Genomic DNA, 12,651 nt, shown 5'->3' with positions numbered 1-12,651 from the left:
TAGTGCCTGCTGGCTGCCAGCTGCTAGAACCTGGATTTCTTTGCCTTCTGTTGTGCAGTAGACCGGAAGGAAATGCCGCCCTCTCCTGGAGCAGTGACTGATGGAAATTGACCTTGCTCTCTCTCTACTTTCACTTCCCTTTTCTCTTGGATGAGATGACCCTGACATGCACATCCTGCCCTGGCTCCCAGCTCTTCCGCACTGGGAATGGCATGATGATGCATTGCTTATTGGCTGACTTTCCGTTTCTGTCTTACTTCACCCTTCTCACAGTGTTTTTTTTTTTTTTTTCCTCCTAAATAAACAACTTGTCCTCAAGTCTTTATCTAAGAGTCTAATTTTGGAAGAACCCAAACCTAGGCTTTTAATAAAGGTCACATTGTTGAAAATGTGAATTTATCAAAAGATGCCCATCACCCAAAAAAAAGAAGGGGGGGGACCAGCAGTTAGCGTAACGGCTATGTCACTGGACTCCCACGTAGTCGACCGCAATTCGCATCCCGGACCCGGTGGCTTAAAACTCACACCGGGTGCGTGTGCATGCGTGCCCAAGATCCCAGGAGGAGAATGGAGGAGAAGGGATTGCGGTGTGACCATCCCCCCTGGGGGGTGATTTCTTGCTTTCTGTCTGTTTGTCTGTCTGGCAAGCGCACGTGCCCTATAGCAAAAATCTCTCAAAAAAAAAAAAAAAGATGCCCATCACGTGGTTTCCCTAGAAGGAGGGAAGGAAAGCAGGGCTTGGCACTAGGACTTTAAAAGTGTTGCCGACTTTAGAATATTTTCTTGCACTGAAAAGTTGGCAAGCACTGAACTCTAGAAGTTCAGCTTCCCTGGAGCAGGCAGGAACTCAATATTGTTTTACTATAAAACACATGATTTACAGGACTTGAGAAACACAGATGTGATGTGAATCAAAAAGTGTCCCCATAAAATGCGAACGGGGTTCTGGTAGCACATTGCCTTTTGCCTGGAACATAGAATCAATAACTACTGGCAGGTAGGGAGAATTCCAGTTTTTCACAATCGCCATAATATTAAACTGCCTGTGTCAGAGTAGATATTTGCATTCTCCAAATGTCCAGCCATGGGGATAAACCCTGTTTCTTAAAGCAATCAAGTCTAGGAGCCAGATGGTAGCACCGTGGCAAAACTTTGCTCTCTGAAGTGATCTCACATGGGAGGGATCCTGGCTCTCATCCAGAGACCTCCCAGAGTATGCCGGGGTGGAGATCTTGTTGGAGTTCTCTCTGTCTCTGTCTCTTTTAATCATGTAGGAAATAAATAAGTTGTTAAAACTTGTCTAGAACTCAAGACAGTGACCAGTGATGCTCCGTGGTGTTTGCTGTGATGCATGGCCACTCTCTTAAAACTAGGGTGGCAGGTGAGTTTTGGGGGCATATACCAGAAAGAGCAGTCATCTCAGTCCTTGACAGACCGGTGAGTGATTGATGATCCATAGGTGATCTAGTAAAAGCAATTAAATATACTTCCTCCTATCTTTTTAATAAAAGAAAAAGATTTCAGTGATTAGGGAGTTGAGATATTTTTTTACTCCACCATCGCTGTCATCTCATTACAATCTATTTGTGTGCCATTATCTATAACATTTTTTTAAAATCAAACTAACAAGTGACCAGCAGATGGCATAGCAGTTCCACTGCCGGACTCCCACATGGTTAACCGTGGTTCAAGTCCCAGATCCAGTGACTTAAAAATCAAGCTGGGTGCATTTTCATCTGCGCCCAAGATCCCAGGAGGAGAAAAGAGGGGAAGGGGTTCCAGTGTGGTCATACCCCCAGGGAGTGATTATTCACTTTCCCTCTCACTGTCTTTGTTCCTCTCTCTCTCTCTCTCTCTCTCTCTCTCTCGCGCATGTGTAAAATGCGAACGGGGTTCTGGTAGCACATTGCCTTTTGCCTGGAACATAGAATCAATAACTACTGGCAGGTAGGGAGAATTCCAGTTTTTCACAATCGCCATAATATTAAACTGCCCGTGTCAGAGTAGATATTTGCATTCTCCAAATGTCCAGCCATGGGGATAAACCCTGTTTCTTAAAGCAATCAAGTCTAGGAGCCAGATGGTAGCACCGTGGCAAAACTTTGCTCTCTGAAGTGATCTCACATGGGAGGGATCCTGGCTCTCATCCAGAGACCTCCCAGAGTATGCCGGGGTGGAGATCTTGTTGGAGTTCTCTCTGTCTCTGTCTCTTTTAATCATGTAGGAAATAAATAAGTTGTTAAAACTTGTCTAGAACTCAAGACAGTGACCAGTGATGCTCCGTGGTGTTTGCTGTGATGCATGGCCACTCTCTTAAAACTAGGGTGGCAGGTGAGTTTTGGGGGCATATACCAGAAAGAGCAGTCATCTCAGTCCTTGACAGACCGGTGAGTGATTGATGATCCATAGGTGATCTAGTAAAAGCAATTAAATATACTTCCTCCTATCTTTTTAATAAAAGAAAAAGATTTCAGTGATTAGGGAGTTGAGATATTTTTTTACTCCACCATCGCTGTCATCTCATTACAATCTATTTGTGTGCCATTATCTATAACATTTTTTTAAAATCAAACTAACAAGTGACCAGCAGATGGCATAGCAGTTCCACTGCCGGACTCCCACATGGTTAACCGTGGTTCAAGTCCCAGATCCAGTGACTTAAAAATCAAGCTGGGTGCATTTTCATCTGCGCCCAAGATCCCAGGAGGAGAAAAGAGGGGAAGGGGTTCCAGTGTGGTCATACCCCCAGGGAGTGATTATTCACTTTCCCTCTCACTGTCTTTGTTCCTCTCTCTCTCTCTCTCTCTCTCTCTCTCTCACCAGTGCATGTGCCCTAAGACAAAAACCTCTTTTAAAAAATCAAAGCAAACAAAATGTGTTGATCAGGATATTTATTGGGCTTTCATTATACACCTCCATCTCCCTACAGGCACTTTGCGTATGAGCTGAGAAACATCACAGCACATGTGGACAGGGGCCTCGCAGCTCTGGTCCCTCTGAGCCTCTGCTGAGACTCCTGTGGACAGAGAGGACACTGAGAACCAAGAGGGTTAGGCGAGAAGAGGGGCAGAACTCCAGGGTGTGCTTGTTGTTTCTCTGGGAATCTATCTCCCCTGGAGTGGCTGGGTCACTGAGGGACCCAGTGACTTCCCCAGAAACCTTCTGGTTCTTCTCAGGCCCTCCGTGAGGGGTGTGGCCTCCTCACTGTTCTCCTCGGAGCTGGAGCTGAGGGACAAGGCCGAGGGCCCCCCCTGCAGGCTGTCCTCGCATAGCACCTGCTGGCCCTCGCACGCCCGTCTGCCAGGTGACTTGAGACTTCGGTTGAAGAAGGCAGAGGCCATGCACTCAGCTGCTGTCTGGTCACAGGTGCATAGCAGCTTCTCGCACAGGCTCTGCCCCACACCTGGAGACAAGAGCAGAGTGGCACAGGTGAGAACTTGTAAGTGGCTCATGAAGGCCTCCATGGCCACCTGACCGCCCCCCAGCCCTTGTCCTTCACTGCCATCTTTCATGTCCCCTTTCTGTGTCACATGCAGTCTGCTGGTAACATTCCAACTCTCTCCTCCTGGTTAAGTTACCCTTGTCTACCACGATCGGCTTGGCACCCCCAGACAGCACCCCCAAGCCCCCAGGCTAAGTGAAGGGTGTTTCCTGTGGGTTCCCATTGAACCCCACCCTTCGGTCCTTTTGATCGTGGCAGGTCCTGCATTCATCACCCTGTATGGTCACAATGTGCTCACTTGTCCCTCCTGCTGCAGAGCCTACATGGCAAGCCCCTACCCCTACCCCAGCACTCCACAGACACTTCCCAAGTCAGTGCTCCGCCCGTATCTGTTGGACTGAAATGTTACTTCTTACTTCTCTGAACCGGCAATTTGCCATTTGTCAAATGGGAACTTTTGTTAACCTTGTTTTGATATTGACAGATAAATTATGGGATGACCAATCACATTTGAATTTTGGATAGTATGTCTGAAAGTATTGGGCCATTGGAGAAGTCATGACGAGTGTTTGCATAGGAAAACAGAAAACTACATCACGACTTTTCTGATGACCCTGGTATGTTTGTTTAGGACATACTTGGACTAAAAATTTATTTGTGTTTATCTGAAATTCAAAATTGGGATGCATATATTTTTGTTTGCTAGATCTGGCAACCTTCCCTCTTCGTTTACCATGGAAGCTGCATGTAGTAGTGGTGGTTTGACTCAAATGTCACGTGCTTGAGGAGGCTAGACGCAGACAAGTTTGCTGCAGATAGTATCTTCGCTGTTCGTGCTTTCTGGTGAAGCTGGAGGTCTGGGCTGTTTTTGCTCCATGCAATCCTACCTTGAAGTGTTCATGAATCACTTTTTCTGAGAGCCACACTCACCCTAACTGATCCCCACGTCTGCCCTAGACATACTGGTTGCATTTCAGTGTAGGAAACAGGAAGAGGAAGGAGAAAACAAGCAAGGTGCAAGGGAAGAGTGGAGGACACAGTTTGTTCCCCAGATCAGCTGTCTTCCACTTGCCCTTAGGATCTCAGACCAGGCTCTGGATGCCCTCATTTCTCATTAACCAACACCCGGTGTCTGGCCAGGACGCCATGATCAGAGCTCACAGATGGTCAGGACTGGCTCTCTGAAGCTCTGCAGGAGCTCAAACTGCAGAGGCAGCATTCCTGGAGTCTGTGATGTTGGAGAAACAGGAGACTTCCACTGGGCAGGTGCCCTCATGGCATGATTGCATCAGATGCCCCCAGCACGGATGTGGTCCTGCCACCATGGGCTCTCAGGCCACCCCCTGCTCCTCATCCCCTGTAGGACAGAATGCAAACCTGACAGCCTTGCACCTCTTGCATTTCACAGTAAACTGCAAAGCACAAGGAAGATGCCTCCTCTGCTGGGTGGTAGGAAATGGAGCCTGGAATGCTTTGGGGTCATGATCACTCCCCAGCCTCATCTGGCACTGTAGCCAGTCCCTACCCCACTTTCCGTTCCAGCAATATAGAATCACATGTTTTCCCTCAACTGCCAGCTGTTCTCAAAATGCCATGATTTTTCTCTTTTCCCCTTGCTTCAAACATCCACATCCAACAGGGCCATCTGGGAATCTTTCGACAGAGCTCATGTCATCGTCTCCTCTGACTTCTGCCCAGTTCTCTTGGCTGATCTGCCACACTGAGGACTCGACTCCCCTTGCTCACCTCCCAAGACACCTGTGTTGCTGGCAAGCACATATTACATGCGATTAGAATAGTCACTTGCCCGTCGATTTTTCTCTCCAGGGTGTGCAGGATTTGAAGGAAGGATCATGCTGGTTCATTGATTTCCTGGCTCCCAGGAAGGCTCTTTGGAGAAGTGGGTAACTGAAGGCATGAGCAGCACATAACCACATGGCTCCAGGGACATGAGAGCTGGGCAAGATGACCTGGAGGCCATGTGCTATGCTGAGGGACATAGAGGCAGGAAGGAAGATGGGGGCCCAGCCAGTGAGCTTCTCCAGACACTAACGAGGGTGGGAACTAACCCTGGCAGGGCCCTGTGAAATGCCGTGGGATGTGTCTCCCATGGCAAAGCATAGCAGATGCATCTTCTGAAGTGGATGAGGAAATGGAGCCAGGGGACACAGAGCCAGTTTGTAAGCAAGGCTCAATTTGCTGTCAGGCTGATGCTCATGGGATGGCAGTTTCCCTGGTCCCCACTCAAGGCTCTGAATGGCCACGGAGGAGCTTCCTGCTTCTGCAGTGGAGGAGTGCAGTTGCAAGTCCACTTTGCCCGTGGCTAGGGCTGCTCCCCCTCTTTATAGGATTCTTCAGAAGATCTCACTTGGGAAAAGGGTTCTACTTCTTTGGAAAAGAAAAAAAAAAAAAACAACACACTGAAACCCACTAGCATAGTGATGCGTTGGCACAGTTCTGAGGCAGCACTATTTTACAACTCAAATCTCAGTTCTGCCCCTTGCTTCTGTCTGTGTGATCTCGGGCCTCCACTGCTTCCTCGGCACAGTGGGCAGAACAGCAGTGCTGCTTCACAGGATCGTCGCAAGGGTCAGCTCTGTGAGTTCACAGCAAGAGCTTGGAACAGCACATGCATGTGCTCACCAGGCAATTATTCCCGGTCTTCCTGGAATGACTTGTGGCTTTTACACGGCTGACTCAGCCCCTCAAGCTTGAGTCTCCCCTTCAGTGGGATGGGTGTACACCACGTGCCTGGAAGCTAAGGGGAGCGTGGCATCACATTATACGTGAACTGTGGTCACAGTGCAGACCTGAATGGCACAAAACCCACTGCGCAGATCAGCAGCACTTACACTTGGGTGTCCGACCCATGCACACCACTGGTGACCGAGGAAACCCCTCGAGCAGGCAGCCCAGTCTTCTCATCTGCTCCAGGCAGCAGTGATGGGACAAACAGCACCTAAGACCAAGCAGAAGCCTTCACTACAAAGAACTGCCTGATGCACCTAAGACCAAGCAGAAGCCTTCACTACAAAGAACTCCCTGATGCCCTGATGCCCCAGTGCCCCAGGGACTCCCTCAAGACTGGCTCCTCCCGCATTCCCTGATGCAGGGAGGGAAGCCCACGCCTCTCTGCAGCACACTTAGGGCTGACTCACACAGACCAAGGGCCGTCGTGTACCATTGCTCAGGTTGTATACTGCACAAATTCTTCATATCTAAAGCAGCGTCAATCAAGCATATGGGCCATTATTTAAAATTTGGTTTTTGTATTTTTCTTATGACCCTTGATGGCAAATATGACTCGGACTCATTTCAATATTTAGTACAACCACCTTTTAACAAATGGAAATAAAAAAGCCTTCAAGGGCACTTTTTTTTTCTTAGTTTAGACGAAGGTACCCTGTGAGCTAGCAGTGACCTCACTCCAACCTTTTATATCACAGAGTTCGTCCCTTGTCCATAGGCACCCTCTTTGTCCCTAGCCTAAGAGAGAGGAGAGTAACTACCCTGAGCATCTAGAAAAGGTGGCCGGCACAGAGCAGGGCCTCAATAAACACATGGGAATGAAGCAGCATCTTGCCTTTCACACCCACCCATCTGGCCTGATACGAACGCACAAGCTCCAATGTCCCTCTGGCTGGATGGACATCCTTAGGGAACTTGTGACGGCTCCAGCCAACAGGGAACTATACTCACTTCCACATGCTCCTGCTTGAGCTCTCCCCTGTCTTTCAGTAACTCTCGCTTCATTTTGGCAACCACAACCCAAGCAGGGATCCGTCAGAGACCCCTGTGGCTTTGTGACGGCAGCTGTCCTCTCCCATGATGCCAGCACCCACAGGAACAACGCCCCTCACAGGCTCGTGTTAGCCAGTGACTGAGGGCGGTGTCTGCCCCGCTGAGCTGCTCTGACAACAGAGCCGGCTGTCTGGAGTGTGCCTTTATCAAGGTGGAGAAGGTGGATGGTTAATATGACAGTTACAGTCTGCAGTCTGTGAGTGAGTCAGTTACCGAGGACCAAAATCCTCTTGGAGATGACTTAACTTGCCCATATGTACGCTATACATGGACAACTGAAAGTACACATCCTTGTAGAAGATGGTATCAATGGACTAATTCTTCCTTAGTCTAGCTTCCTTCCTAGGACTTTTAGCATTTCAGTTTCTTCCTGTGGCTATCAGGGAAGCCACGTTGTAGCTTACTTTCCTTCCTGAGTAAGTCTCATATTTTTGTGAAATAGTGACCAAGGAATCATTTCAAAATGATCCCCACTTTTTCAACCCATGCATCTGTTCGTAGACGTTCGGGTTGGTTCCATGTCTTAGCCATTGTGAACGATGCTGGGATAAACATGATGTGCAAGTGCTTTCCTGCGTGAGCATACTCCTATCCCTCGAGTATTTACCCAGGGGCGGATCTGCAAGATCACATGGTAGTTCTATTTGTAGAATTTTGAGGACTCTCTATACCGTTCTCCATAGTGGCTGTACTAACTTACATTCCTACTAACAGTGTAGAACATACAGTCCCCTTTTCACCACAGCATCAACAGCACTTACCATTGTTTTTAATATTAGGCATTCTGGGAAAATTCATTTTGCATGCTGTATGATATCAGCGATTAAATGTATATAAGAAAAAAATGTAAAATCATCCTCACTTTTTTTCCCATTAGGCTCAACAGAACACAGGGATGCTACTGGCTAGATTCTTATCTTTTGCTTTTTTTTCATTGTGTATGACAGACTCAGGAACCCTGACGCTATTCAGTTGTTCTCCTAGAGAACACAGGGCATCTTGTTGAGGCTTGTAGTGTAGACGTGTTGGCATAAACTTTGCTGCAAAGAAATTGTAGCATCGCCTGATGGGAGTGAAGTGTTAGCAGTAGCCTGTGGAGCAAAGCCCCTGGTTTCCTTCACTGAAAGATTGTGGGGGTTGGACAGCAGGACCAGATGACATGCCACAGAGACTGGAGCTGGCCAGGTGAGTGACACAGGTCCAGCCGGCATCTGAACTGTGACTGACATGTTCCATGCTGCCACATTGCTGCACCTTTTGTGGGAATCACAGTAAGCTTGTGTTTCCCTGTATTTTGGTTTCATCTATAGTTGTCGGTTTTGCTTTGCCAACCACACCACTCAAGAAGGGCACCTGTCTTTTGAATGCAGACCTCCCACCTGGCTGGGAACAGGGGCAGTCCCTACGTGCAGTCAGTCTTTAAACTTTATCATTTCTGCTTTTAGGATATTCCTCAAATTCAGGTTAAGTCCTCCATGGTTTCCTCTGTTTTTCCTACTGTATTTATCATATCGGGTGGGTTTTTGCTTAATTCCCATCTCTGTCACTGAGATGACTCCTACTGGGGATGAGCAGTTGGTTTTGTTGTGCTTTGCATAGTTTAATCATTTTTCTTGCCTCTTCCCTCTAAGCACAGCGCTTGGCACACAGCAAAAGCTCGAGCAATGTGGGTGGTATTCATATACAAACAAGTGAATAAATTGCAATATGAATGCAAAAGGTCAGTGAGAATTCTTCCTGTAGGGGTTGAATAAAATTTAGCAGTAACAGTTAAAAGTTATTGAGAAGCTAATTTTAATGCGGCCTTTTGCAGGGGAAACCGAGTGGAGACGGAATTTCACATGCTGGTCATTGAGTGATGAGCAGACAAGAGATGTCTGAAGTATTTTGACACAAAAGCCTTCTAGGCTGAGTGATCTCAGACCTTTCAGCCTCTGACCCTAAGCTCCTCATCATGAAAATGGGCCTAGAATGATGAGCCACCCTGAGTGACGCAATGATGGCAACCAGCTCTTCATAAAGCCTAAAGCGAAGGCCAATTACAGGGCCATCCATACCTGTCCAGGGTGTCCTTTGGCTCGCCTCTCCCATCTTGCCCACAGTAACAGCCATACAATTCAAACTCTTCTGGGCACCAGGATGTCAGGCAAAAGAGCATCTCTCCAAGTTGTGGCATCACCTGGGTGTTGTTCTCACTTCCCACATGCAGGAAGGTCAATCTGTCACAGGCTGATTGGGAACAGTGGTGGTCAAGCACAGGGAAAGTCAGGGCAGCCTTCTCAGAAGGAGGGCCACGTTCTAGGCTGTATGAGGAAATCCCATGTCCTACACCTTGGATAGCTATTTTTCTGGGAAGACTTTGTCAAGGCTTGTCCCCCTGTCTGGGATGTGTTATCATCCCCAGGTTTCTAAACCTCTATCAGACTTTTTTTTAAGTGTCCTTAAGGAGTAGGGATGTGCCAGGGCCAAAGATGTTCTTCGAGCCATGTTTATTGCTGAGCAGAGCCCTAGCATGCTGGAGGCAGGGCTGGGGAGAGGGGCGGAGGGGAGCCCTGGCTGCCCTCTTGGGCTTCCTGGTCACAACAGGTTAGCACACCTGGCTAGGCTTGTCTCTCCAAGCCTTTGGATTTTTTTTCTTGGCCTCTGTCTCTCTGTTCTCCCTCCTCCCACCCCCCCTTTAGGGCCTCCTGCTCTGCCTATAGCTTTCAAACACTGCTTTCTCTGTAGCTCTGCATTGACCACCATGGAGGGCTGGCCCAGATAGTGACCATGTTCTCCTCTGTGTCTAAATGGCTCTGGCTCCTTGCAGCAGCAGGGATGTTGATAAGGTACTAGGGGAGGAGAGAGAAGGAGAGAGTTATTAAAACCAAGTGATTCATTCTTTCCAGTAAGCCATGGTGCAGATGATGCTAAGCTCTTTCTTTCTGGGACAATAAGTGGGGTGAAAGCACCAGGTCAGGGGCTCCAAAGACTGGGATTTCCCTCCCAGGTACAGCCTCACAGCAGCAGTGGCTACAAGTAAGTCACATCCCCTCTGAGCCTCCACATGCTCTGAGGTAAGGTTGGTGCTACCTTCCAGCCACACCAGCAAGAGAAGGTCCCCATGTAGTAACATGGCTCAAGATGCTCTGTAAATGACCTAGTAAAGGATCCTGAGATAGGAGAGGTAGATGATTTTTGGCTGTCTGCCTCTGCTCACCCTTTCCAGTTGTCTCCTGAGGACCATTTCCAGTGGATGATACCACCAACCCCACAGATTTCACACCAGCAGGAACAAGCGTTACACCTTTAGCTGTGGCAACAATTTCTGCTGATCCTGAAAATGTACAACTTTAAGGCTCAGATTGAAAAAGTGGCTCAAGGAGAGATTTGCAGATGGACATTATGGTCAAGGTCAAATGCAGAGAGATATCTCAGAACACCAACATATCAGGAGGGTGTTTTTCAAACTGAGTTTGCAGACAGGCAGGCAGGTTCTTGGGGATCTATGAAGCCTATATGAGCACTTCCGAATTTTCTGTGATGACATCAACACTGACAGGAACCTATGCTAGACTGTCTGGATGACATCTCATGGACAAAAACTGCCACAGCCTCCTAGATTCATGTCCGTGTCATGTCTAGGATCACTCTGCTACAAGAAGTCCTGTCATGGTGCTCATGGCAAGTGAAGAGGGAAATAGAATGAAGGAGAAATTAAGCCAGCTCATGGTACACAATAATATGGGAGTGGAACCCCACTCCAGCCCCCTCTATGTCCTTCCTTGGACACTATAAGAGCTTTCATTATATTCAGAATGAAGTGCAAGGGCCTCCCTGAGGCTGCCCCTGACCTGGCCTGGCCTCCCTGACATCTCAGCGAAAGAGAATGAAGGAGAAATTAAGCCAGCTCATGGTACACAATAATATGGGAGTGGAACCCCACTCCAGCCCCCTCTATGTCCTTCCTTGGACACTATAAGAGCTTTCATTATATTCAGAATGAAGTGCAAGGGCCTCCCTGAGGCTGCCCCTGACCTGGCCTGGCCTCCCTGACATCTCAGCTCTTGCAGTCATGCCAGTACAGTCTCTGAATGCAGTCAGTCCCACCTTCCCTCTTAGCTGGAGGAAGCAAAGGCTCCAATCCACAGGCCACACTCCTGTCCAGTCTAGTCCAGGGAGAACAAGTAGGCTCACCACCTCCAACCTACCGTCCCAGGCTCAGTTCCCAGAGTGCTGGGTAAGGCCTGGGTGTCTTTGTGCCTAGTGAACTGCAAATTTTGCCCCAAATCCCCAAATCTTCTACTTCCTCTTGCTCAACACTTCAGTTTTTGTGGGACTAAAGCCCTGATGTAATTCAGCTTCCTAGATTTGGCATCCTACTCAGTTCTCTAATCCCACAAATACAAGCCAGTAAACCAGTTAACCAATTAGCCAGTTTCTTTCTGCCATGTGCTCAACTGCTGAAAACTCACCAATCAGTGTAACAGAGTGGAAAGAACAGAGTTTAGTGTTCAAGAGATTTGAGTTTGAAGTTAGCTCAGCCCCATATGAGGTCTATAACTTATTCTCTCTAAATCTTTATTTTTCTGCTTTTAAGATTACATTAAGAATGCTTCTTTTGCATGAATAGAGCCGTCAAAAGACTCCTTTAATGCTTCTTCTGTGGTATCCTCAGACAGACCTTTGACCAACAGTTTTAGAGGGCTGACTTCTTGCGTTAGGTGATTCCCTGGGTCCTTGTAGCTCCAGCCTGATTGCTCTGCCTTCAATATCCCTTTTATTACAGGAATTTAAAGCTTCTTTAGCGTCTTCAAATGAAGCAAATTCTAAATGCATATCCTTTAGATTTGCCATTTTGGCTCTGAGGCACTTTGATAAAAGTTGCCTTCTCAAATACTTCCTGAAGCGTTTCTTCGGTTGCATTGTAGGAGAGGTTGCTCAAAACCATAGTTTTTGATTCACCACTCCAAGTGCTATTCTTTTCACCTCTCTAGTCTTGATTTTGACTTTTCTCTGCAGTGTAGTATAGAGAAATAGACCGCCCTCTCTCTCTATTCCCTGCTTTTCTTTGTGCAAGGGTAGTCACTGACCGGGAAACAGGATCCTTCAAAGGCTTTTGTTTTGTATTTGTAAGTTTTTAATTTATATTGTTTCATCCCATGTACAAAACCATTTTTTTCTCTACAATTTTTTTTTTTTTTGGAGAGGTTTTTGCTATAGGGCGCGCGCACTCGCCAGACAGACAGACAGAGACAGAGAGACAGAAAGCGAGAAATCACCCCTCAGGGCGGATGGCCATGCCGCAATCCCTTCTCCTCCATTATCCTCTCGGGATCTTGGGCTTGCATGCACACGTGCCCGGCGTGAGTTTTAAGCCACCGGGTCTGGGATGCGAACCACAGTCAACTACATGGGAGTCCAGCGAC

General features: G+C 47.7%; 1 protein-coding gene across 1 annotated transcript in view; it reads right to left on the bottom strand.

Moving 5' to 3' along the window:
- Positions 1–3,104: 3,104 nt before the first annotated feature.
- The window catches only part of OC90 (otoconin 90), a 35,055-nt gene continuing 25,508 nt past the window's right edge, over positions 3,105–12,651 (bottom strand). Inside the window, exons 11-14 of the mRNA XM_006155531.1 lie at positions 10,443–10,559; positions 9,301–9,472; positions 6,295–6,401; positions 3,105–3,403 (exon numbers count right to left, since the gene is read on the bottom strand). Coding sequence (XP_006155593.1) covers positions 3,105–3,403; positions 6,295–6,401; positions 9,301–9,472; positions 10,443–10,559 — 695 coding nt within the window. The remainder of the gene's footprint in view (positions 3,404–6,294; positions 6,402–9,300; positions 9,473–10,442; positions 10,560–12,651) is intronic.

Source organism: Tupaia chinensis, unplaced genomic scaffold, assembly GCF_000334495.1.
Source record: "Tupaia chinensis unplaced genomic scaffold, TupChi_1.0 Scaffold000459_1, whole genome shotgun sequence".
Lineage (NCBI taxonomy): Eukaryota > Metazoa > Chordata > Mammalia > Scandentia > Tupaiidae > Tupaia > Tupaia belangeri.
Note: the sequence above shows the minus strand (reverse complement) of the source record. Positions and strands in the feature narration are given on the sequence as shown.